The 25,938-nt window shown below is 34.8% G+C and overlaps 3 protein-coding genes across 3 annotated transcripts; 1 reads left to right on the top strand and 2 right to left on the bottom strand.

Moving 5' to 3' along the window:
- Window positions 1-1,805: 1,805 nt before the first annotated feature.
- LOC139429286 (uncharacterized) lies at window positions 1,806-10,092 on the top strand. The gene is made up of 3 exons (XM_071194941.1): window positions 1,806-2,518; window positions 2,583-4,046; window positions 4,683-10,092. Exons 1-2 carry the CDS (start codon window positions 1,963-1,965, stop codon window positions 4,001-4,003), a joined length of 1,977 nt encoding a protein of 658 aa, XP_071051042.1. The 5' UTR covers window positions 1,806-1,962; the 3' UTR covers window positions 4,004-4,046; window positions 4,683-10,092.
- Window positions 10,093-10,225: 133 nt separating this feature from the next.
- LOC111413514 (luciferin sulfotransferase-like) lies at window positions 10,226-11,506 on the bottom strand. The gene is made up of 4 exons (XM_023044512.2): window positions 11,323-11,506; window positions 11,176-11,272; window positions 10,802-11,112; window positions 10,226-10,743 (listed from the first exon to the last, which is right to left on the bottom strand). Exons 1-4 carry the CDS (start codon window positions 11,450-11,452, stop codon window positions 10,373-10,375), a joined length of 909 nt encoding a protein of 302 aa, XP_022900280.2. The 5' UTR covers window positions 11,453-11,506; the 3' UTR covers window positions 10,226-10,372.
- Window positions 11,507-19,322: 7,816 nt separating this feature from the next.
- Window positions 19,323-20,379, bottom strand: LOC111413509 (protein takeout-like). Its single transcript, XM_023044507.2, has 3 exons — window positions 20,280-20,379; window positions 19,993-20,227; window positions 19,323-19,940 (listed from the first exon to the last, which is right to left on the bottom strand). Exons 1-3 carry the CDS (start codon window positions 20,353-20,355, stop codon window positions 19,502-19,504), a joined length of 750 nt encoding a protein of 249 aa, XP_022900275.2. The 5' UTR covers window positions 20,356-20,379; the 3' UTR covers window positions 19,323-19,501.
- Between the last annotated feature and the right edge of the window lie 5,559 nt (window positions 20,380-25,938).

Raw genomic sequence — 25,938 nt, 5'->3', positions numbered from 1 at the left:
AAATCCAAATACATGAAATTCCTCTTGATTTTGCTTATTTATTTTCTTAATTTTTCTTTGCGATTCAGTCATCTTGGCCATAAATCACATCACCCCGCTTGCCTGTTCGGAACTTTTACAACACTACAGAGCAGGTAAAACCTAGATTGAATGACTCGTGAACGTAGGTCGTTTCTAGTACAATTTTATGCCTCTACGAGCGGCTCTTTTCGCATTATACAGGGTGTCCCGTATCTTCCGCATCAGAGCATTATACGGTTGTAGGATACATTATTCTGAAGCGATCTTTCTAATAAATATTTTTCGAAATGTTTATAATAACCGCACGGGAACAATTTAAAGTTATCCGCTTTTGTCCAATAGCGGACGAGTTTGATTCACCGAAAAAGTTTATTTCTCTTCGCGTGACGAATCCATTGGTGAGTACACGTAGGAAACGAGTTATCATCGGCGTAGCGGACCGGCCGAGGGTGGCACCGATTACCTGAGTCTGATTGCGATCTGCTGATTGGACGAAAAACAGTTCGTTTAAACAGTTCCCGTGCGGTTATTATAAACATTTCGAAAAAATTTTATTAGAAAGATCGCTTCAGAATAATGTATCCTACAACCGTATAATGCTCTGATGCGGAAGATACGGGACACCCTGTATATGAACAGAACTGTACAGGTGGTTCAAATTCGATGTCCGAATAGGCTATCTCGGAAACTACAAGAGTTAGAAGAAAAGTAGCTTACATGTCATGATTTCGTTTTTCGAGAAACTGCTAATGCCGAAAACCTAAAAGCGCTATCGTCTCTTGTTTTTCCCCTAGAGGCCAAAACTGAAAATATCGTAAAACCAAGAAGTGCAATTATCTTGGTTATTATTATAGGTGGAGTATTATAACTAAGATATTATATGGACACTTTTTTACAGAGAATTTCATGACGTAGTCAAAAAAAAATGTTTCGGTTTTAGATCTTGAGATATTATGACAATTTTCGTTTTTTTAAATAGAAACAACCACTGATTATTAAATTCGTTATTTTTTTTCTGATTACAAAAATATGGGGTTAGATAGGTCTATTTCTTATTGTTTAAAATAAAGCTAAAAATAAACTTTTTTTTTAGTGTCGTCAAAGAAATTAAATTTACAGTGTCCGAGTTAGCCTATTCGGACATCGAATTTGAACCATCCTGTACATACTGGCAGTAATTGATGGAAGTAGTATAGATTCGCCGATTCAAGAACCTCCTCCTAGAACGCAGGTTCAAGGAGGAGGTTCGCAAATTTTTTGGGGGTCAGAGGAGGTTCGATGAGGAGAGGAGGTTCTTGAATCGGCGATTCTTTTGAGGGTCGGAGGAGATTCGATGAAGAGAGGAGGAGGTCAATTAACTTGAGAAGGTCATGTTATTTTGACGAAATTATTAAAAATCTATCTTTATTTAGGTTATGTTATTAAAAATTTATCTTTATATGTAACCTGTTTACCTAGATGAAAACAATTACTATGTTTATCCTTCGACGCTTCTCAATGAACTGTTAATGTTTTCGATATATCTCTTAATTTATTATTATACACAAAGGTGTACGGTTTTGGGACATGTAGGTATACAAATAAGTGAGTCATGATCTACCTGCGGGATATTTTTTTAAAATTTATTGTGTAAAGGTATACGGACCTTTAAAATATGCGAGGAGGTTCTTGAATCGGCAAATTTTTGGGGGGATACGTTCGAGGAGGGGGTCAATTAACTTAATACTAGTAAGTGAGTCATGATCTACCTGCGAGATATTTTTTTAATTTATTATGCAGAAGTATACGGAGTTATAAATATACATGTATACAAACGCACTCGATGCATCCTCCTCCTCCCAATAAGTTTCAGGAGCGGTGAGGGTTTATAAACGCCTGCGAAATGTGGTATTGACGTAGTTCTTTCGTAACAAGTAGAAGTGTACAACATTAAATTGTAAAATGGTCGTGTGTGAGGATTGTGGAAAAAGTTTTACTCGAGTTGACAATTTAAAAAGACGTCAACGATTATCTTGTATTGGCAAGAGAATCAAGCTTGACGCACCGCAAATTCCAAAAGCAGTAAAATGTGAGGCTTGCGATGATTATGTAAATAGACAATGTTACTCTGCACATTTACGAAGCAACGCACACAAGCGTAACGCTTTTGTTATAATCGATGACGGAGTGGAGAGAATAGCTGGAGCATTCGGTGACAAAATCGTCAGTTATCGAATAAGTGAAGAAGGTTTTTTTGTGGATTTGGATGAATTTTCTCATAGAATTCGAGAAAAAATACTAAATCTAATACAAAGCGCAATCGATATTCACCGAAATGTAAAATTAAATATGGAATGTTTTGGTTTGTATTTTTTACAATCAAAGGAAGACTGTGAAATAAAATCATTCAATACGAAAAATAAGGTAGTATCATTAGCGTCGGATCTGTATAAAATATGTAAGGAATTTATTGATGAAATTTCATCAAAAATGTCAGAATTCCAGGACCGAGATTCTGGTAAGCGTAATGTGACATAATATACCTATATATTAAAAAATAAATGTTTCAATATTTTATTTAGGATGGACTTTAATGCAAATTCTCTATATGGAGTTAAATTTAAACAAATATAATCCTATCAGAGCATCTAATTACATCGATCTACCATCGCAAATAAAAGCAAAGCGTGCTGTGATAAATATACAAAACGCGGATGATGCATGTTTTGCTTGGGCTGTAACATCCGCACTACATGAACCGAACGGTTTACCACAGAGGACATCTTCGTATCCGAATTACCTAGACTGCGGCTTAGACTATTCAAATATTGTTTTTCCAGTTAAATTACGAGATATACCTGTATTTGAAAAGCAGAACAAACTATCTATTAATGTATATGGAATAAATGAGTATTTTAAAGACGGTGTTATGAATTATGACATAATTACAATGTATATATGTCGACAAAAAGAAGAAAGACATATAAATTTATTATTGGTTACAAATGATTCCGGGAATAGTCACTATTGTTGGATAAAAAATCTGTCTCGATTACTATCATCGCAGAATGGTCATGAAAAGTATATTTGCGACGGATGCTTGGTATTCTTTATGTCAGAAAATAAACTTATCCGTCATCAAAGTGACGATTGCAGCAAGGTAAGGGCAATTTTACCAACAACAAATTTGAAAATAAATAAATATGGAAATGAAGAAAAGGAAAATATACTACAGTTCGAAAATTTTGAACGACAATTAAAAATACCGTTCGTGGTGTATGCAGATTTTGAAGCATTACAGAAACCGATCGCCGATGCGGAAGCAACAGAACTTAACGATGATAATTCATACTCTGTCAAATGTTTCAAACACGAACCTTATGCATTTGCATATTATATAAAATGTTCATATGACGAATCATTGTCGAAGTTTGAAATATATCGCGGATGTAATGCTGCTCAAATTTTCATGAGCAAGTTGGAACATGACGTTCTGAATATATACAAAAATTATTTAAGCCAACCAAAAGAAATGCTCCCATTACCACCTATAGATAGATTAATACATGAGATGCAGGATATCTGTCACATTTGTTCGCACAAAATAAAAGAAGGTAATAAAGTGTGCGATCATGATCACCTAACTGGGTTGTATAGAGGACCCGCACATGCTGTATGTAACATCAATTATCAATTACCAAAGTTCATACCGATATTCTTTCACAATCTTTCGAACTACGATTGTCATATGTTTGTGAAAGATATGGCATTAAAAGAAGAAGACGTGGACGTTATAGCACAGAATAAAGAAAAGTATATATCATTTTCGAAAAAAATTATCGTAGGAGAAAACATTGACAGCAAGGGAAAGCTAAGGCGGGTTCATATGAAATTGAGATTTGTGGATTCATTTAGGTTTATGGCTATTATACATGTTCTAACACGTCATTGTATCGTGAGACGTCAGACAAAACGCATGACAAATTTATTAAGAAGCTCTTAAAAAATATCTCGCAGGTGGATCATGACTCATCTACTACTAACAAGTTAGTTGACCTCCTCCTCAAACCTGTCCTCCCAAAAAATTTGCCGATTCAAGAACCTCCTCGCATATTCTTAAATACCCGTACACCTTTACATAATAAAACAAAAAAATATCTCGCAGGTAAGTTATGACTCACTTATTTGTATACCTACATGTCTCAAAACCGTATACCTTTGTGTATAATAATAAATTAAGAGATATATCGAAAACATTAACAGTTCATTGAGAAGCGTCGAAGGATAAACATAGTAATTGTTTTCATCTAGGTAAACAGGTTACATATAAAGATAAATTTTTAATAACATAACCTAAATAAAGATAGATTTTTAATAATTTCGTCAAAATAACATGACCTTCTCAAGTTAATTGACCTCCTCCTCTCTTCATCGAATCTCCTCCGACCCTCAAAAGAATCGCCGATTCAAGAACCTCCTCTCCTCATCGAACCTCCTCTGACCCCCAAAAAATTTGCCGATTCAAGAACCTCCTCCTAGAACGCAGGTTCGAGGAGGAGGTTCTTGAATCGGCGAATCTATACTACTGATGGATTTACAAAATATTTGAGAATATATCCTTGTCGGAAAACGGATACCAAAGAAGTAATTAAACATTTACAAACTTATTTTGATACCTATAGTAAACCTCAGAGAATTGTTTCGGATCGTGGATCATGTTTTACATCAAATGAATTCAAGAAGTTTGTTGATGAATATGAAATTAATCACATATTAATCGCAACAGGAATGCCTCAGGCAAATGGCCATGTTAAAGTAGTAAATAAATCCGTAAACAAATTATTGTGTAAATTGGTAGAAGATCCAAAGAAATGGGACAGAGCGCTGCAGAAAGTGGAATTTGCCATGAACAATACTGTGAACTGATCAACAAAAGAAACACCGAGTATGATGTTTTATGGTGTTCAACAACGGGGAAAGATCAATGATAATTTGCGATTGATGCTTGAAGGTAAAAATGAAGGCGAGCGAGATTTAAACTTAATACGAGAAAAAGCTTCAGAAAATATTAAAAGAAGTCAGGCTTATAATAAATCTTATTATGATAAACACCATAAGGAGCCTCATAAGTATCAAGTTGGAGATAATGTTATGATAACAAATACCGATGTAACACCAGGAATTAATAAGAAGCTTTTACCAAAATATAAAGGACCGTATGAAATTAAAAAAGTATATTGAAGGTTATCAGCTCACACAAATACCTTACGAAGGTATAATTGCACCATCGAGAATGAGATTATGGGACAAAGCTATAAATTCATAAAAGAAAATTATGTATTAATAAACCAGTTTAAAATTTAAATTTAATTTAAGTTCAGAATAATTTTTGTTTAGTATTATTTTTGAGTCGATTGAGAACAATCATTTGCCAGGAAGGCCGAATTGGAACAGGAACAAAAAGAAGTATTTGAGTTTAATAGAAACGATGATCAAATACAATTTTTGTCCTACAATTAAGGAACCAACCAGAGTGGCTAAGAAATCGAGAACTGTAATCGATAATATCTTTACGAATATTGAGGATTATAAAACAGAAGTCATAGACTCGGCTCTATCTGATCACAGGGTTTTGATGTTCGAGTACACTCCAGTCGCGACAATGGGTAAAGAAAGACAAATGAAAATGAAACAGAAAATAATTAATAGAAACAGTATGGAAGAAATAAAAAATGAATTATGTCTTGTGAATTGGTCAATTATCACGGACATTGATCAACCGGACGAATGTTATGATAAATTTCGTGACATATTAACATCTATTGTCACTAAGTGTTGCAAAGAGAAGGTTGTTGTATTAAACAATAATAAAAAAGGTAACGATTGGATAACAGAAGAAATAAAGGAAAAATCGGCAATAAAAAGACAACTTTATCAAGGAATTGTAAGTAATAGAATAGAAAAACAATTCTATAAGTTCTTTTGTACAGATTTAAAAAATTTGAATAATGACACAAAAAACAATTTTATTGCAATAAAATTAATAAGTCTCACAATAAAATGAAAATCATGTGGAATTTCGTAAACGAAGTAAGAGGGAAAACAACACAAAGACACTTTAATGGGAACATTTATGAATGATTTTGACAGTGAAGTGGACGTATGAATGCTATGAATAAGCATTTTGTATCAATTGATGAAAATGAAATTGATAAAAAGAGGCAAAAAATACAACTAATGTTTAAGGCGACACATTCGTCGTTTGTTATGTATTTGATCAACAGTGAGGAGGTAGAATACACTATTAGGGGTCTTAACAATACAAAAGCTGTAGGTGTGGACGGTTTTTCTGTTCGAGTACTAAAGTATTGTGCGAATTATTTGTCCACGCCTCTTGCTCATATAATAAATATTTCTTTTACAATGCGAATATTTCCTAACAATTCAAAGCTGACGATCATTAAACCGATGTTCAAGAAAAATGCAGTAAATGATTTTTCAAACTACAGACCTATTGCACTTATATCAAATATTGCAAAAATTATTGAGAAGATGGTTTTTAATAGGGTAATGAATTATCTAACTAAACATAAATTGCTAAATAACTCACAAAATGGTTACATTAAGGGAAGAACAACAACAAGAGCGATATTCCAACTTATTGAAAATATTATAGAAAACTTAAATAGGAAAGATATAACATGCTGCTTGTTTATGGATTTAACTAGGGCATGTACAGGTGTCCCAATTTCGATGTCCGCATAGGCCATCTTCGAAACTAAAAGAGATAGAAAAAAAGTAGCTTACATGTCATGATCTCGTTTTTCGAGAAAATGCTAATGCCGAAAAGTCCGAACAGCTATCGTCTTTTGTTTTCGCCCTATCGGCAAAAACTGAAAATTTTGCAAAAACGACAATCGCGAATATCTCACTTATTATCAAAGATGGAGTATTATAAATAAAACATTATATGGGCAATTTTTTACGAAGAATTCAGTGGCGTAGGTAGAATTTTTTTCCCATCTTTTATTTTTGAGATTTTAGACGTAACTTTATTTTTTTAAATGGAAACCATAGTTGGCTATGACTTAAAATAATTTGTTATTTTCTTCTGATAACAAATATATATAGTTTGTGGGTTATATTTCTTATAGTTATTGAATAATTAACCAAAATTCATTTTGTTCCATCTAAATCTAATGTATGTATTTAAAAGTTAATGTTGCTATGGTGATAACTAAAGCACGGAACTTTTGTAACAAAAGGATACGATTTCCCCCCTTCACTTGTTCTCAGTGGCTAGTTTTCTAGGAAGCCACTGAGAACAAGTAGAGGGGGGAAATCGTATCCATCCTACATATGATGGAATATAATGTATCAATTTTTTTGTTCTTTCTAAAACTATTGTATGTATTTAAAACTTAATGTTGTTATGGTGATAACCATACCATGAGGGAAAGCATTGTTTCCAATGATTGCCAAAGTTTGTAGCAAGGAGTTTGTAGTAGTATTTAAAAATTCACTAACAACTCTGGCATTATGTGCTGGTGCTCCGTCATATTGAAAATATATCATTTGAGACATATTTAGTGCCAAATAGTCGACCAAAGGCGCAAGTGCTGCCTTAATATATTGAGGTATTTCTCTGAGTTTAAGTTTTTATGGTAGATACTATATGGCAAAATTCTATTATCTAAAAAGGCACACCATACATTGAACTCCAAGCTTCTTTGAACACTCAGAGACTTCTTCGGTCCAGATAACATTTTGAACAAACAGCAGACTATTTAATTTTTCTAAATATCATCTACAAAATTCTAATCTTCGATTGACATATCCGGCACGTAAATAAGGAGTTAGCCCCGCTTTGTATGGTTTATACTTATTTTTCTTTCATATTCGGCTTTCAACGGCTTTTGGGTCAGACGTCTTGTTGCAATTTCTCTTGCAGGTCATTTTGGTATGTTTTTGTATGTGGTTTGGAGAAGGACCAAATATCTATTAAATTTTCTGCTAACCGGCTGAAGGTTCTTACGTGCGGTTGTCTTCTTTCTGGATATCTTGTGAAATAAAATTCCGCGGCTAACGTCGCATTCTTATCTGATAACATATAGCGTTCCATCATGTTACATTTTTCATAATTTTCGAAATTCATTGTAAAGTTTTATTCAGTTTTATTATATTTTGACACTTAACATGCTGGTGCATCGTACCAGCACATAATGACAGAGTTGTTATCCAATTTTTAAATAAAAACTTTGGCAATTATTTGATACATTATGTTGCATTATAGTATCTATGGTTATCACCATAGCAATATTAACTTTTAAATACATACATTAGTTTTAGATAGAACAAAATGAATTTTTGTTAATTATTCAATAACTATAAGAAATATACCCCACAAACTATATATATTTGTTATCAGAAGAAAATAATAAATTATTTTAAGCCATAGCCAACTATGATTTCCATTTAAAAAAATAAAGTTACGTCTAAAATCTCGAAAATAAAAGATGGGAAAAAAATTCTACCTACGCCACTGAATTCTTCGTAAAAAGTTGCCCATATAATGTTTTATTTATAATACTCCATCTTTGATAATAAGTGAGATATTCGCGAATGTCGTTTTCGCAAAATTTTCAGTTTTTGCCGATAGGGCGAAAACAAAAGACGATAGCTGTTCGGAGTTTTCGGCATTAGCATTTTCTCGAAAAACGAGATCATGACATGTAAGCTACTTTTTTTCTATCTCTTTTAGTTTCGGAGATAGCCTATGCGGACATCGAAATTGGGACACCCTGTACTGCGGACATCGAAATTGGGACACCCTGTACTGCGTACATCATGAAACATTGATCGCTAAACTGGAGAATATGGGTATCAAGGGAACACCTTTAGACTTTTTTGTTTCATATTTGTCTGAGAGATATCAGTGTATACCATGGTAAAAAAATTAGATCGGAGTGGACGAAGGTTAAGAGTTGTGTGCCTCAGGGCTCGATATAAGGCCCCCTGTTATTTTTTGTATATATCAATGAGCTACCGAGGATAACTGACGACCTGCTTATTCTCTTTGCTGATGATTCCACGTTGGTAGTGAGTGAAAAAGAGCGGGAGACAATAATTCATTCATTGAAAAACAATCTATGTAAACTAGGTGCGTGGTTTGAAGACAATAATCTGACAATGAACATAGGTAAAACTAATACTCTGACATTTGGAAGTGATCCGATTCACATCGCGTTTGAAAAGGAAAGCTTTTTACCCGTGAGTGCTTTTAGGTTTCTCGGACTGAAGATCGACGTGTGATCGACGTGGGTCTCTTATGGAAGTTGCATATAGAGGAGCTATCGGCAAAATTGTCGGGCATATGTTTTGCTCTCAGATGTGTTTCGCGTGATATGGGAGTAAACTCGTCATTGTGCGCCTATTACGCGTGTGCGGATACTATGTAGAATGCGCTACGGCGTTATTTTTTGGGGCAATTCGGTTGAGGCCAAGCGTGTATTTATCGTCCAAAAGTCCTGTGTAAGAGCGGTACTGGGTATGAGTCCACGAGTCAGTTGTATCTAAATCATGCAGATTTAGATACAACAGATTAAACAATACAAAATTTTAACTTTGTGGGCGTTATATGTGTTAGAATGTATTCTTTTTAAGATACGAAATGATTCATTCACACCAAACGAGAGGAATAAAGAAAGTACCTTTTGTGCCGCCATACACTAACAGCGCAAGGTTGCAGAATAGTGTTCTTTTCTCTTGAATCCGAATTTATAACAACTTGGATCTTAGTGTTAAGAAACTACCATTACACCAATTAAAAAGGAAACTCAAGGGGTACTTACTTGAGAAAACTGTATAACTTAGATGATTTTTTTAAAGAGAAAGTAGTATTGTGATTTTGACTGAATTATTGTATTTGACTTTTTCCACACCTTTTGGTATTATGTGAATTAATAAGGGATTATTATTATTATTATTATTATTAAAAGTAACGATAGAAACATAATAAAAAGAAGAGAATGTGGAAAACATAAATGTCGGTGTGTTTTGTATTTTGAAGAATAGAATAATTAAGAAGTTAAAGGAGTATTTTATTGTGCCGAGGTGTCCTGAAACAAAAGGGAATTAAGAATATCCCTACAATAATTAAAAAATAACAAAAATATTGTAAAAAATAAAAAACTTTAATATATATAGTTGTTATAACCTTACTATTCTGTATGAATATTACTTAATCGTAATATTTAAAGAATTTGGATGAATTAGGTTTATTTTATAAATTTTATTGATATAATAATCATAATGCTTAATTTCCAGACATAAAAATAAGTTCAGGAGAACGTAATAATTAATATATTTTTTATTAATTTTCGTAAAGCAACCCGGTATTCTTAATTTTCAAATTTATCCATTGATCTAATTTCGAAATCATTTCCGGGCTTAATTCCTCCTTATAGCTGTCAATAGAACCTTTTCTTATAAACGGACACTCTTTATTTTTAATAATTGCTTCCATATTAACCGCAACGTTTAGTTTCATTTGGTCAAAACTTAAATGCTTAGATAATTTCTCGTACTCTTCCTCGGTATAAGTTTTATCCAAAAACTTTGAAACCTTTTTTATTACACCCAACAAATTAGAATGCATTTCTTCGTAAGTTATGATTAATAAATTCGAACGGTGCTTTTCGTTCCAATAACTTAAAACGGTTCGGAAATAATCTCCGTAAAGAACTAGAAATAAAAATAAAAATTCTTTTTAAATATTCAAAGTGATAATAATAACACCAACTTTGTTCATTAATAAAACAATCGACGAATTCGTTTAAAGACCCAACAAAAAATGGAAAAACTTTCGTTGCGTGATGAAAATACGATGGAACAACTTGTTTCGGATTCCTTATTACGTGAATAATTTTAGGCGTTTTCGTGCCGTTTTTAATTTGCGTTGGGAGAAAATCAAATGGTAAGTGAGATTTTATAAATCTTCCTCCTTCCGATTCAGAAATAATTTTTAAGTAATCCGGTGACGTTACCGAGAAATCGGTTGGAATTTTATGTTTTTCGATAAATTTTGTTGTCTCGTTTCTAAACGCCCCAAAACTGAAACAAATAAGTAATTTAATTAATGTAAAAACTTAAACTAGGATAATAATAAAAATTTACTCGATAAACGAATATCTTCTCTGTAGAATAACTTGAGCTTTCTCGTAATCTAAATTATTTTTAAGTAACCAAACCATTTCTTGAGTCCAAGTACAACCTTTAAAAAGTAAATAAAATAATTGTTTAAGAAAAGTATTAATATTCTACCTGATTTTGGAAACGCTGTAACCCAAACATCTTCATTTCGTGTCTCTAAACTTTCAAGTTCTTGCTTTAAGGAAAGAAAGTCCTCAGTTAAAGCAACTCCATCAATATTTATTAAATTTAACGTAGACATTTCTTGTGTTCAATTAAATATTTATTTCGAAGAATATGTTCTTTAATTAGTTGTTTTTGAGGCATGTTTGTCGTTTATACAATGGGTTTATCTCAGTGTTATTATTAATCGACAACCTTTACAATATCCAGTCATGATTTCGTTATTTTTGTATTATTATTATCATTAATTCTTTACCGATATCAACACGGTTTCAATTTACCGGTTACTTTCCACTACTTTATACAATTTGTTTTCAAAGAGAGATAGTGAAAATGACACTAAAATGATATTTTTTGTGATAGTTCTTAGCCATGGTGAAATACAATCAATTTAATTTATCTGATTTTGATAAAGACAGCTTCCTTTATCAAAGGGTTATAATAGCTATTAGAAAGATCCTTAGTGGAAAAAATAATGTAATATATGATAAAGCGATGTTCAATAATGATGTTAATCAAATGGATAATGAGACATTTGATGAATATCTTGTACGATTGCAGTCTTTGGTTGAATCGAGATAGAATTCTCTTGGGAATGAGAAATAGAGAAATGTTAAAAAAGCTGATGTTGAAGCCGGATTTGACTTTGCAACAAGCTATTGACATCTGTAAAGTAGATAAATCAACTGCACAAAAAATAAAAAATCTGAAATCTGATCAGAATAGTTCAGGAAATAAGATAATAAATAAAAGTAAAGAAAAAACTTGCTTGTTTTGTGGAAAGAAACACGAATTTGAGAAAGGAGTTTACACTGCGTATGGCAAAACCTGTAAAGAATGTGGTGGAAGAAACCATTTTGCAATAGTTTGCAAGAAAAAGAAGGAAAATCAGAAAGATAAAGAAAAGAAGAAATTTGGTAAAAAAACAGTGGAAGATATAAAATAGGGATTAGAAGAGAACTGTAGCAGCAGTGTAGAAAAATTATTGATGATACATCAAAAGGAGGAAATGTTAATGCGGAATTAATTTTTTTATTAAATGGTAAACTAAAGAAAATTATTTGCGAGTTAGATGGTGCTAATGTATGTTTGATTAGTAGGAATAGATTTTCGGGCATATAAGAAGTGGCAGATGTGAATCTTGATCAATCAAAACATAGATTGTATGGATTTGGAAGGAATGAAACCCCAGTAATTGCTGAAAAAGTTTTATTGTGTCAAAATAAGGGAAAAAGATACCCTATCAAATTTCAAGTAGTTAATGTTGATCATGGTCCTCTGTTCTCAGCTAGTGTTTGTCTAAAATTTGGACTTGTAATGCTATATACATACAGCGCTAGCGTAAAGTAACCCCCCCCCCCTTTTAAATTCTGAACGGATTGAGATATCAATATGAACAAAAACACGTCAATTTCTATACTTTATCAGCACAAATATTTTCTTATGGAAAATTTTGCTGTCACTTTTAGTTTTTCCGGAAAGTGGATCAACTTTGTTTTTTTAAATGGAACACCCAGTATATTATGGTACACAATCAAATATCGGTTTATTAGTTTTGCTCCTGTCGAGATACAATGGACCAGGTAAATGGTGGACGGTCAGTTAAAGGTCGGTCTACGCTCGGGTTAAGCAGGGTTAAAATCGGCAATTTTTTTATGAAACAATGAATGTAAGAAAAGAATAAAAAGAAAGTTCTTCTTAAAACTTGTAAGAAAAAATTGTCATAACAACAATTTTAAAGTTTGTAGGTACCTTGAAATTTTGTATTTAAGTCGGCATGCAAATATTTTCTTCATTTCTATCTTTGAATTCTACCCGACCAAGTATAACCAAAGAAAGGCGAGATCAAAAAGGCTAGAAGGAGTTTAGAGCACAAAATCGAAGCAATTTTAATATTCGCTCGTGCTGACACAAATCTACATGAAACAGAGCGACAATTTAATGAACGATTTCCTGAACATCCAATTAGTCGAATATATTTAAGAGAACTTGTACATAAGTTTTTGGAAACTGGAAGCGTCGAAGACCGCAAAAGAACTGGTCGTCGTTCGATTTCTGAAGACACACAAGTGCAGATATTAACAGAAGTAGTTAATGCGAACATGATGTCGTCTGCTGCTATCGCATCAACGTGTGATGTGAGTCCAACAACGGCACGGAAATATTTAAAGAAGAATAAATATCATCCATATACAATTAAAATGCTTCATGAATTAACAGAAGATGACCCTGATAGAAGAACAGAATTTTGTAAGCTAATGACAAATATGGTTGAACGAAATCCATCATACTTTAAACATATTTGTTTCAGTGATGAATGTACTTTCTTTTTGGATGGAAAATTGCATCGGCAAAATGTACGTTACTGGAGTGATGTTAATCTACATGAATATCGCAAAGGTAACACTCCATTTCCCAAGAAAATAAATGTTTGGGCAGGCATATTAGGAAATCACATCGTGGGACCAATATTCCTAACCGAAAATTTGACCGGAACATTGTATTTAAGATTATTAGAAGAAGATATTAATCCACGACTTTTGTTTTCATCAAGACGGAGCACTTCCACATTATGCGGCAATGGTACGAAATTGTTTTGATACAAATTTTAATGGACGGTGGATCGGTCGACGTGGGCCGATTGAATGGCCAATAAGATCAGCGGATCTGACACCTTTAGATTTCTTTTTATGGGGTTATTTAAAGTTCAAGGTATATGAAAGTCCGCTAGACAGTATTGAGGATTTAAAACAAAAAATTATTGACGTCTGCCAAAATATTGATCATCACATGTTAAGCCGTGTGAGAGAGGAAACACTGCAAAGATGGTACCACTGCCAAGAAGTTCAGGGTAATCATATCGAACAATTTATTTAATAGTTTGTTCTTAATAAATAACATATTCAATAACAACACTAAGCCAATTTTTCAACCGTTATGTATACTAGCAAAATCTTTGATAAATTTTTTTTTATCTTATCATTTCTTATATTTACTTTGATTTTTTCTTTATAAATACTTTTTGATTAAATATGATTAATTCATAAATTTAATATAGGTACTTCCACCCAACGTTTATTTTATTTCTAAAAAAGATAAGTAATTGAACTAGCAATTTTAAATCCGTCTTAGCTCGAGCGTATACCGACCGTTAACCTACCGTCCACCATTTACCTGGTCGATTGCATTTCGACAGGTAGTCGACGAAGATACGTTGGTTTTTCCGGCGAAATTCCGCATTTTGTTTAATTTTTATTCGAAAAACTAATAAATCGATATTTGATTGTGAGGTACCGTTGGATTCGTATCGTTTTCATCTTTCTAAAGATACCATAATATACTAGGTGTTCCATTAAAAAAAAAGGAAGTTGATCCATTTTCCGGAAAAACTAAAAGTGATAGCAAAATTTTCCGTAAGAAAATATTTGTGCTGATAAAATATAAAAACTGACGTTTTTTTGTTTATATTGATATCTCAATCTGTTCGGAAGTTAAGAAGGGGGGGGGGGGTTACTTTACGCTAGCACTGTATAAAGAAAACGCTATTAAAAATCTGGAACAAAATGCCTGTTCAATAATTGAGAAATACCAAAATGTTTTTAAAGGATATGATTGTTTAAGAGAACTAATTGATCTTGAGATTGATCAGAATGTGAAATCGATAATACAAAAGGCTAGACAAATACCAATACATCTGCGTGAAAAATTAAAGAATGAATTGGATCATCTAGTGAAAGAGAAAATAATTGAGAAAATAAACAAACATACAGATTGGGTGAGTAATTTTTTACTTGTAGCAAGAAATGGAAAACTACGAATATGCTTAGATCCTATTCCTTTAAACAAGGCTCTAAAAATTGATTAAATTATCCATTAGCAAGCTTTGTTTAAGTCAATTTAAATAAAACAAAATTTTCCTCTTTCTTGCTTTTTATTTTATACTTCTAAATCGATTTCGAGGAATCCTCATCTTCAGTAGAATCTTATATAAAAATTTTAAAACAATATGAAATAAATCCAAAACTAAGTAAAGTTATAGAAGTTTTGGATTTATTTTTGAACCAGTTTCAAGCTTAGCCCATCATCAGCCGAATCTACGTAAAAATTACATTACGATCAATTAAATATAATGAGAAACATAATAAAAATATTACAATCAATAAACTTACTGTCAAATAGTTAAAAAGTAACCCACGACGTCATTAAAACAAAAATTATGAAAAGAGTACAATAAAATATAAATATTAAATGTCCCGAAACGTTTATAAAAAATTCTCATGACGCTACAAAGATACAACTGGAATTTGAAATTTGTAGCTGAGAAAAGAGAATATCACAGTAGATACATTATCTCGTGCATTAAATACAATTGCAATACAATCGTCAAAGAGTATCTACTGTCTTTAAAACATCAGAAGAAAAAGTGTACAAGTCTTTGGAAAGCATCGATTTGGCTAATCAAGTCAGCGTATCTGAGGATCGCTTAGAAGAGATTAGAAAGGAAACAGCTAACGATACAGCCTAACAAAAAGTAAAACAGTACATAATGTCAGGATGGCCAAATACATACAGATGAGATAAAAAAGTACAACAACTACAAATACGATCTTACATATCAAAACGGTTCAATCTTTAAGGGTAATCAAATTGTTATACCATTTAGTTTAAGACGAAAAATAATAAATATTCTTCACACAAGTCATAGTGGAATGAACTCAACGATAAACACAGTCAGAAGAAATGTGTTTTGGCCTGGCATGCCAGGAGAAACTCGTAAAAAAGAAAAGAATGTTGGATATGTATAAAGTGTTGCAATCTCAGAGCATTTCAGCATGTATCTTTAGACGTACTTACTACCGGATTTAAGAAAAAGAAGAGATATTTTCTAGTTACAGTGGATCATTATTCCGATTATTTGGAACTGGACATCTTAAAAAATGTATCAGCTGATGTAATGATTAATACCTGTAAAAAGAACTGCAGTATACCATACCGGAATGTTTATACAGCAATAATGCAAAGAATTTTGTTAACAAAGATTTAAAAAATTTTGCAAAACATTGGAATATTCAGCACATAACATCTTCACCGCACTATCCGCAATCCAATGGAAAAACGGAAGCCACAGTAAAAATTGCATAAAAGCTTATACGAAAATCTGACGAGAATACTGAAGATTTATGGCTTTGCTTTTCTTCGCCACAGAAATATGCCAAATAAAATTGGATCTAGCCCTGTACAAAGAATATTCTCTAGACAAACCAGAACTCATCAGATAATAAAGAACAAAACATAAAGCATTATTAATAATAATAATAATAACTTTATTTAAACAAAGTACAGCATGGTACAGTATTGACGTCAAAAGAAAAGAAAACAATTAATAATGTTCACATAAAGGAAATGCCAACTACAAATAATAAAATATAACAATTTCCGATGATTCATTTCTCGGTCATCCATTCAAAGTATTCTTGCACAGTATAGTATTCATTTTCCAAGAGGAAATTCTTGACAGTGATTCGAAACTGTTTTACTTCCATGCTTCTTCTTTCCAATGGTAGTGCGTTATATAATTTGACGGCTATATAATCGTATGTGTTTTGTGATTTGACCACTCGGTGATATGGTGATATGTTCGTGATTGTCTACGTGTTTCAGCGTCAAATCTTTATTATTATGAGTATACTCCAGACAGGAGCGTATAAAACAGCACGGCAAGGTAAGTATTTTTAATTTTTTAAATTGGCTTCTACAACTCTCTTGATTTTTTAGTCCAGCCAGTATCCGAACTGCCTTCTTTTGCATAACGAAAATGGCTTCCATCTCTCTAGATGCACCCCACGTAATGATCCCATACGTCGCGATAGCATGGAAATATGCGAAGTATACGCTTCGGAATGTCGCGGGTGAAAGGTTTGAACGTATTGTTTTAAGGCAATACAGAGCACTAGACAGTCGCCCTTTCAGGTTTGATATGTGTTTGGACCATTTAAGAGTTTCTGAAATAGTAACTCCAAGGAACTTTATGGATTTATCTATCACTCCATCGCATCGTCTTGTGTGAAAGGTAAGTATGTTTGTTTTTTCATTATTCATCTTTAACTTATTTGTGTAGAACCAATGCTCAGCTTTTTTTATATTTTGTTTTGTTTTTTCTTCCAGCTCCTTGATGTCGCCACTTCTCGTAATAAAAGATGTGTCATCTGCATAAAGACAAATTCGATCTGCTGGAACACTACCTGGTAAGTCATCGATGTATATAAGGAAAAGTAATGGACCCAAGATCGAACCCTGAGGCACTCCACTTCTCACTTCTCTCCAGGTGGAGATTATGATAAAGCATGCAAATCCTTGCCTAATTTACGAATTGGACAGCCAATCGCTGCTCAGATAAGTTCGGAAAGTAGCAAAGCTTGGTCACCTAGATATATTAAAGAAAAATTGAGTGATCGTTCATACGTTGTTGAAGTGAATGGCAATAAAGAGAGATCACCGTTTGAATAGCAGGACACGGGTTTTCCCGGAGCAGCCGGAATTGTCATCATTTTTAGTGCGGAAATCGAGAGTGACCAGTGAAGTTATGCCAGCTTCTACTGATAGGAATGGAATAGAGAATGAACCGGAGAGAACTCCAACATCTGAATATTTCCCACAAAATTCATCTGCAACACGTGCATATGAATGATTCGAAAAATATCGTTCAATGAAAAGCCGTTGTTCATGGGAAAATGGCATCTTTGCAAACCACAATACTACCGATGTGAAATGACAAATTTCTGTATTAATGTCATATAGATCTGTTGTCGGCAATACCTGTAATGCTATCACGCGGTAGGTAATAGAAATATTTCATCGAAAGTACTATTAAACAAAAATTTATTTTGATGTGCGCGATCTAAAAGTAGAACTAACACTAAACCTAGAACTAGAATCATTCGGGTTTAGCCGTCTTAAGAGCCGCATCATCATCATCGTTGGCACCACAACCCCTGGTGGGTCTTGGCCTGTTAGGATCAGCTTCCACTCTCTTCTATTTCATACCTTGGCCTTCCAAATTCTAACTCCCAGCATTTTTAGTCATTCTTCCACCTGGTCCTTATATCTGCTTCTAGGCCTGCATCTCTTGCGGGTTCCAAAAACTGTTTGGCGGAACATTTGCTTTCGGGGTTCCCTGTCATCCGTTCTTTCTAGATGGCCGATTCATTTTAACCTATTGATTTTGATGGATTGTACAACATTCGGTTCTTCACAGAGTCGGTATAAGTCAAAATTGCAACACCTTCTTCATATTCCGTATCTTTCTTTCAACGCAGCTCAATAAGATTTCGTCATTTTTTGTACTCGTCCATGTTTCTAACGCATATCTGACGCCTGACGTTAATATTTTTCTCAGTCTAAATTAAGCTCAATTGGCTGCGAGGGCGAATAAGGTTATGGGACAGGTTTGGGGATGGGGTGAGAGGATTTTTGGGAAAGATGTGGAAAAAAGGAAATTAATGTTTGAAAGCTTGATAAAAAGCGTAATGATGTATGGGGTGGAAATATGGAGATGGAAGGAGCAAGGGCTTTTAGAGGATGTGCTGAGCAGGTACTGGAGATGGGTGTTGGGGTTGGGTAAGGAAACCCCGGGATATATAGTCAGGGAAGAAATGAAAGTAGATAAGGTGAGGGTGGAGTACTACAGAGAGATTGAGGCAGGAAAAGGTCGTTAAAGGCAGCGAGAAAGGGAGGCACACTACAGAAGGGTGGGGTATTCCACTGATGTGAAGGGGATAAAGGAAAGCAGGTACAATCCAAAAAAGTAATGAAATTATAGTAGAAGGGCTACCAAAGTACCTGATCACAGAGGGGAAGAGGTTGGTAGCCAGGTTTAGGCACAGAATAGTAAGTTATTTTGTGATATGGTTCGAGGTTATAATAATATAATAATAAATAATAAACAAATGTTATGTGTTGTCCTAAAAAGTAACTTATTGTAATAAAGTTTTATAGCTGTTTAGAATGGTTTATACAGTGAATAAAGAATAAACAACACGTTGAAACAATTATTTAATATAAAAGAACAAAAGTATTTATAAACATTAAACCCTTCGTTTATCATGTAAACACCGATTTCATTTGATTTTTAAGGTAAAAATAAACTGTTTTTAGGTACAGAAGCAAATATTCCTTTCAAATAACCATTAATTAATCCTTGAAAAAGATCGATGACAGCTGGTTGAAGAATAGATGAAAATTCTCTCCAATTTTCATTGATTAATTTGTTTGTAGCGTCTCCTAATCTTTGATCTCCATTAAATAAATTATCAAAATGAAACTGAAGTTGCCCAACAGTAGCATTAAATTTTGATTTATCAATGTTGAAGTGATCGCCGTCATCTTTTTGAATAGTTTTTAAAGCGGCTTCATAAAACATGTCGATTTTAGAGACGTTTGCTTTAGCTTCACCGTTTCCAGTAATCGGTAACCCCATCAATTTCATTTTCATTTCGTACGTTAAATCGGCCAAAATTCCACTTTCATCGTACAAATGCAAACTAAATATACCTTTTTCAAGATCAAAACTAAAATAAAACGATCGTTACAAAAAAAAATTATGCTTCAAAACTCTTTTACTCGACATCTTGGATTTTAACAACTTCAAAAAAATTGTAAGCGGTAATTTTTGAAAATTTTATACTTAAATCTTCACCCATGTTAATTTCAATTAACGGAATTTTAAGTGGATCCACGCTTGGTATTTTATAATTTTGATCGCCCTTTCTCAAAGATGAAATTGCATTTTGGCCACTTTGAATCATACATGATTTTAGATTTGGGTCCGATAAACTACATGGTTTAATGTACGATGCTAAAATACTCCAAAATTATGAGATGAAAAATGGTTAGAAATGAAAACTTACGTAAATTTAATCCGCAACATGTTAAAATCGTTATAAATAAACAGAAAATAAATTTTATGTCCACCTTAGGTAACATTTTTACGAGATTTAATCAAAACATTTGATTTTTAACACTATTTATAGGTCTCATTGATACTTTGAAGAAATAATTGAGTAATTTATGAATCAATAATAATCATTAATTGTTGGCAATTAAATATAATTAGAATAATAGATATTGATTTGGTGTAAAGTCAATTTGAAATCTACTTAAATAATAAATCACATTATTTAATTTAGTGTTGTCTCGATCGTTTTATTATTATTTTTTTTATCAGAATATCTCGGAGAAAAAGTAAACGGAAAATAACAACATTAAATACAAAATGTGGGAAAGAACACAATCATTTCTTATGCAAGAAGAAATGCAGAGGATGCAGAATATATGTCGATATACAACAACAACACCCACGACATACTAGAAGAAATACTCACAGTCAACAGCATCCCACATCATCACGTTACTTCATCCCAAACACGTCGTATGCTCAAGCCACGCTTAATAACTCGCCTGTCCAAAACTCAAGCAACGATAATACTCAAATACATAACCCATCCTCCTTAGAAACTCCTCTAATAGTATCATCTATTATGAATTTTCTTAAAACAATCATCACTCCTCTCCTGAATCAAATCAAACATTACTTCCTAAATGACTTACTTCCAGCTTTACTCAATGCCTCCTAAAACCTACTAAGAACTAGCACATATCAACATCCTAAATTATTATAATTTAGGTCTACTTATAACATTTATGGTTGCTAATAAAGTCGATATTACTTGTATAACGGAAATACATCTTGCAACTGGAGAAGACTTCGGAATTATAGGTTATAAATGCTATAGATTGGATAGACACTCTCGAACAGCAGCAGGAAGAGTAGCAATCTTAGTCAAGAGAGGAATAGCACATCATCAGAAACTAACAATATGGAAACTGTTGCCATAAACATGCACTTAGATGCCAATAGAAAAATTGCAATTATCTGCGGTTACTGCCAACCTAACGTAAACCTCACAGAAAATGACGTTAGAAACTTATTTGACAATGATGACGCAAAATGCTGATCGGTGACTTAAACAGTAAAAATAAATTCTGGGGCTGCAGAGCAGATAATCTAAATGGCATCTACCTCAACGAACTACTAAGCTCATACTGGCTCATACCAACTTGCCGTGCATGCTTCAACCGATTTTACATACTATCCCTATAGAAGAGATCATCAATCAGTTATCTTAAATCTAGTTATAACAAAAAACGTAAATTTTTCAATTCATCAAACAGTAGTAAATGAAATGTACTCCGACCACCTACCGATCCTAATTTCACTTAACAACACCTAACAAAAAGTTGTTGCAAGTCCAAAACTACCTAGACTTATCAATAAATTTATCTCATGGAAAAGTTTCAAAAACATTATGAACAACATAAATCTAGAACCACCACAACTAACGATCGAAAGTATAGACACCACTATCAGAATGCTAACGCAAAATATATCAAAAGTAGTACATACATCTACGTGAAGTAACTCGCTGGTTAATAACAAGAGGATATTCTATAAATTTCCAAGGCATATCATGGGATATCATGGATATCATTTAATCATGAGATCAAAGAAAAGAGAGATATTAGAAGACAATGACAACGAACTTGCCAATCCCTACTGAAACAAAATCTGAATCATATTATTCATGCTATTCATAGGGAAATAGAAGAGAATCGTATACAAAAACCATCCATAGTTAACCTATCGAAGTTAACTATCAACCATCCAAGTTAACAAGTAAATGCGACTATTCGGGGTGTACGGTCCAGGTTTTAATTAAAGAAATAACTTTTTAAAAAGCTGATATTTGTTTGAGATTCCTAGTGGTTTCTATCCCAAATTCTCTTGTGATGTCATCAAAAAACCCCATATCTATAACGATGCAGACAAGAAGTATCTACGACCGATACAAGTGAGCAACAAGTAAATGCGACTATTCGGGGTGTACGGTCCAGGTTTTAATTAAAGAAACAACTTTTTAAAAAGCTGATATTTGTTTGAGATTCCTAGTGGTTTCTATCCCAAATTCTCTTGTGGTGTCATCAAAAAACCGGTTTTTTGATGACATCACAAGAGTACATCCAAGTTAACGACACCTAGGTATGTGGAAAACCACAAGAAAGATTTTGAAAAAATACGAGGATATACCCCCATTACACACGGATGCAGGTATGGTGACGGATGATAAATGCAAAACTGAATTGTTTGCAGATTATTTAGAAAGAAATCTTATTCCAAACATCAACATTTTTCCGTCGTAGTACAGCATTTCAACGAAAATCATCTTCTGACACTTAGTTTATGCAAAAATCTTGTCACTGTCAAAGAAATACGAGGTATAATAAAAATGATACCAACCAAGAAAGCCTCCGGCCACGATCTAATACCAAATATTATTATTTGTAACAATATGAAATAAATAAATTTAAATTAAAAAATTCCCAAATTGAATGCCTTGACGAGCTGATCTACAGTTCTAAAACTCTACTCTACAAACTCCTTCAACCCTTTCCCCAAAATGCAGAAAATTAATGCATCTGGACCGCGTGCATTTTTCGCACTTTTTGGGATCCCAGCGACCAACACTCACCTTCTTCCCCTACACCTATCACTAAACCCACTTTTCCTCTTTTTTATAATTAACTTAATATCTTAATTATCCTCTCCCCTTTTTTTCGATTAAGCTCTACATTGAACTAAATCTTAATAAAGAATTTTAAATTCGAAAATATATTATATTAAAATAAAAGATAAAAAAAAAATTTCTTTTATATGCTAAATTAATAAAATTCGGCATATCGCATCGAATTTAACATAACAAACATTTTATCTTAATCAACTTTTGTTGTACATTGCTCAGAAAGACCATTTACCAATTACCTGCAACGGTTAACAAACTTCTTGCGATAACTTTGGTACTTTGAGGATTTTATCAAAAAACTAGACGGCGGAGGGGAGAAGCCAGAGAAAAGCGAGGGGATAAAAATGGTGTTCTGGAATGTAGCGGGGATTACGAATAAGGGAGGGCAGTTCTGGGAATATCTGAAGAGATTTGTATGGTGGAGACCTGGATTGATGAAGGAGGGTGGGCAAAGATTGAGGGAAAGTTGCCAGAAGGGTATAGATGGGATTGCGTGTTTGCAGAGAGGAGAAGTAAGAGAGGAAGAGCGTAGGGGGGTATTATAGCAGGAATAGCGAGAGGAATTACGGAGGAGGGTAAGACGGAGGGGAGATGGAGGCAGAAGAGAATGGTGAAAAGGCAGATCAGCTGGGGGAGAGAGACGGTGCAGATAGTTACTGTGTATAGCAAGTCAATGAAAGAGACGAGAAAGCAATGGGATGAGATGGCAGGGGATGGGACGGAGGGATATATAATAATGGGAGGGGATTTCAATACTAGAGTGGGCGAGGAGGGGGGAAGGGTGGAGATATGGGGAGAGGAGGGACGACGGCGGTCGAAGGATACTGTGCGGAATGGAGAAGGAACAGAAATGCTGAGATGGGTGGAGGAGAACGGATGGGAGATACTGAATGGGAATAAAGAGAAAGGAGCGGAAGGGGAGTATACTTACATCGGGGCGAGGGGGACATCTGTGATTGGTTATGTACTGGTGGATCAGGAAATATGGGAGAGGGTGGAAAGGTTTAAAGTGGGAGAAGCGATAGAGTCGGATCACCAACCGTTGGAGGTGGAGGTAAAGGGGGTGGACGGCAGAAGGCGGACGGAACTGGGGAGCAAGTTCATTAGGACAGACTGGTCGGAAGAAGGGGTAGCATTCTACAGGGGAAACCTCGACACTTGGCAACAGAGGATACAAGAAATCAATGGTTTGGAAGAACTTATCCAGGTAGTGCGGGAGGCAACACTGAAAAGGGAGTGTGTACGTAGGGGGGGTAGAGTAGGGAGGAACGACTGGTATGATGGCGAGTGCAAGAAGGCGAGAAGGAGGTTGAGGCAGTGGAGACGGGGGACGATAGGGGTGGATAGATATAGGGAGGCCAGGAGAGGGTACAGAGAGTTATGCAGTAGAAAGAAAATAGAACTGAGGGAGAAGGAGGCGGCAGAGATTAGAGGGATAACAAGGGAAGGGGACCTACTAGACTCGGCATACAAGGTATATACGAAGATACTGCTGGGAAGACTGGAGGAGTAGATGGAGTTGGGGGGAATTTTTCCAGATGGGCAGGCAGGCTTTCGGAAGGGAAGGGGAGCAATCGACAACGTGTACGTGTTGAAGCATCTGGCAGATACAGAGCTGGATAAGAAGGGAGGGAAATTGTACCCTGTTTATAGATTTGAAGGCGGCTTTTGATAAGGTGGATAGGGGAAAGTTGTGGGAGGAGGGGGATCACGGAACACCTAATTGCGAGAGTGAAGGAAATATACATGGAGACTATGCTAGGATAAAAGTGGGAGATAAGCTGAGCGACGTGTTCTGGACGACGAAGGGACTGAGGCAGGGATGTCCGCTGAGCCCAAGTCTGTTTGCACTGTATACGGTGGACCTGGAGGATAGATTAGGGAAGGGGCAAATGGGAGTGTTGGTGGTGAGAGGTAGAAAGGTGCACATGTTAGCATACGCGGATGACATCGTGGTCATGGCGAGAGAAGCGGCGGAGATAAAGGATATGATAAAGACATTGGAAAGATATTTTAGGGGGAAGGGGCTGGAAGTGAATGTGGGGAAGACAAGAATGATGAAGTTTTATAAGGATGAGAGAAAAAGAACAGAAAACTGGAGATGGGAGGGAAAAGAGATCGAGGAGGTTAGGGAGTATACTTACTTGGGGTATGTGTTTAGGGAGGACAACAGGGAGGAGTCGCATGTGATTGCTATGGCAAAAAAGGCGAATAAGGTGATGGGACAAGTATGGGGTTGGGGGAAGAGAGTCTCTGGAAGGAATGTGGCAGCGAGGAAGATTATGTTTGAAGGTCTGGTTAGCAGTGTGATGATGTATGGGGATGGAGAGAGCAGGCAATGCTGGAGGACGTGTAAGCTAGATATTGGAGATGGGTGCTTGGGGTGGCGAGAGAAACACCGGGGTATATAGTGAGGGAAGAGGTAAAGGTGGATAAGGTCAGAGTGGAGGCGGGCACGAGGGCAGTGAAATATGAAGAAAGGATAGAAGGGAGGCCAAACTGCGGGATCTTGGGGGAGTGTTGGAGGGAAATTAGAGAGAGAAATATCAGATATGGGAACGGAGATAGAGACAACTATTATAGACGAGCGGGTTACTCGGTAACTGTGATAAATAGTAGACGAAGGGTGGGGAGGGAGATGTGGAGGGAGTTGAGAGATAGGGACCGAGATGTGCAGAGACAGGAAAGAAGGACACAAATAAAAGAGGGAAGGTATAACGAAAGGTACAGGGACATAATTACGGAGGGGCTGCCTAGATACTTGTTATTGGAAGGAGATGAGGAAGGGAAGAAGTTGGTGGCTAGGTTCCGTTGTGGAAACTAGGAGAGAGCTAACAGATACTGGATGGCCGATAAGGAGAGGTGGTGTAGGCTATGCAGTGAGGAATGGGAAACGTTGGAACATTATGTTGAATGGGTGCAGTGAGTT

This window comes from Onthophagus taurus, chromosome 3, assembly GCF_036711975.1.
Source record: "Onthophagus taurus isolate NC chromosome 3, IU_Otau_3.0, whole genome shotgun sequence".
NCBI lineage: Eukaryota > Metazoa > Arthropoda > Insecta > Coleoptera > Scarabaeidae > Onthophagus > Onthophagus taurus.
Note: the sequence above shows the minus strand (reverse complement) of the source record. Positions and strands in the feature narration are given on the sequence as shown.

Bases quoted from the DNA above. Each gene is read 5' to 3' on its own strand.
- LOC139429286 (XM_071194941.1), top strand. From the start codon at position 1,963: ATGGTCGTGTGTGAGGATTGTGGAAAAAGTTTTACTCGAGTTGACAAT. The intron at 2,519-2,582 runs GTAAGCGTAATG...TATTTTATTTAG, and splicing joins ATTCCAGGACCGAGATTCTG to GATGGACTTTAATGCAAATT.
- LOC111413509 (XM_023044507.2), bottom strand. From the start codon at position 20,355: ATGTTACCTAAGGTGGACATAAAATTTATTTTCTGTTTATTTATAACG. The intron at 20,228-20,279 runs GTAAGTTTTCAT...GGAGTATTTTAG, and splicing joins ATGTTGCGGATTAAATTTAC to CATCGTACATTAAACCATGT. The intron at 19,941-19,992 runs GTAAAAGAGTTT...GTTTTATTTTAG, and splicing joins GTTAAAATCCAAGATGTCGA to TTTTGATCTTGAAAAAGGTA.
- LOC111413514 (XM_023044512.2), bottom strand. From the start codon at position 11,452: ATGTCTACGTTAAATTTAATAAATATTGATGGAGTTGCTTTAACTGAG. The intron at 11,113-11,175 runs GTAAATTTTTAT...TATTTGTTTCAG, and splicing joins AGAAGATATTCGTTTATCGA to TTTTGGGGCGTTTAGAAACG. The intron at 10,744-10,801 runs GTTGGTGTTATT...TTTTATTTCTAG, and splicing joins TTGTTTTATTAATGAACAAA to TTCTTTACGGAGATTATTTC.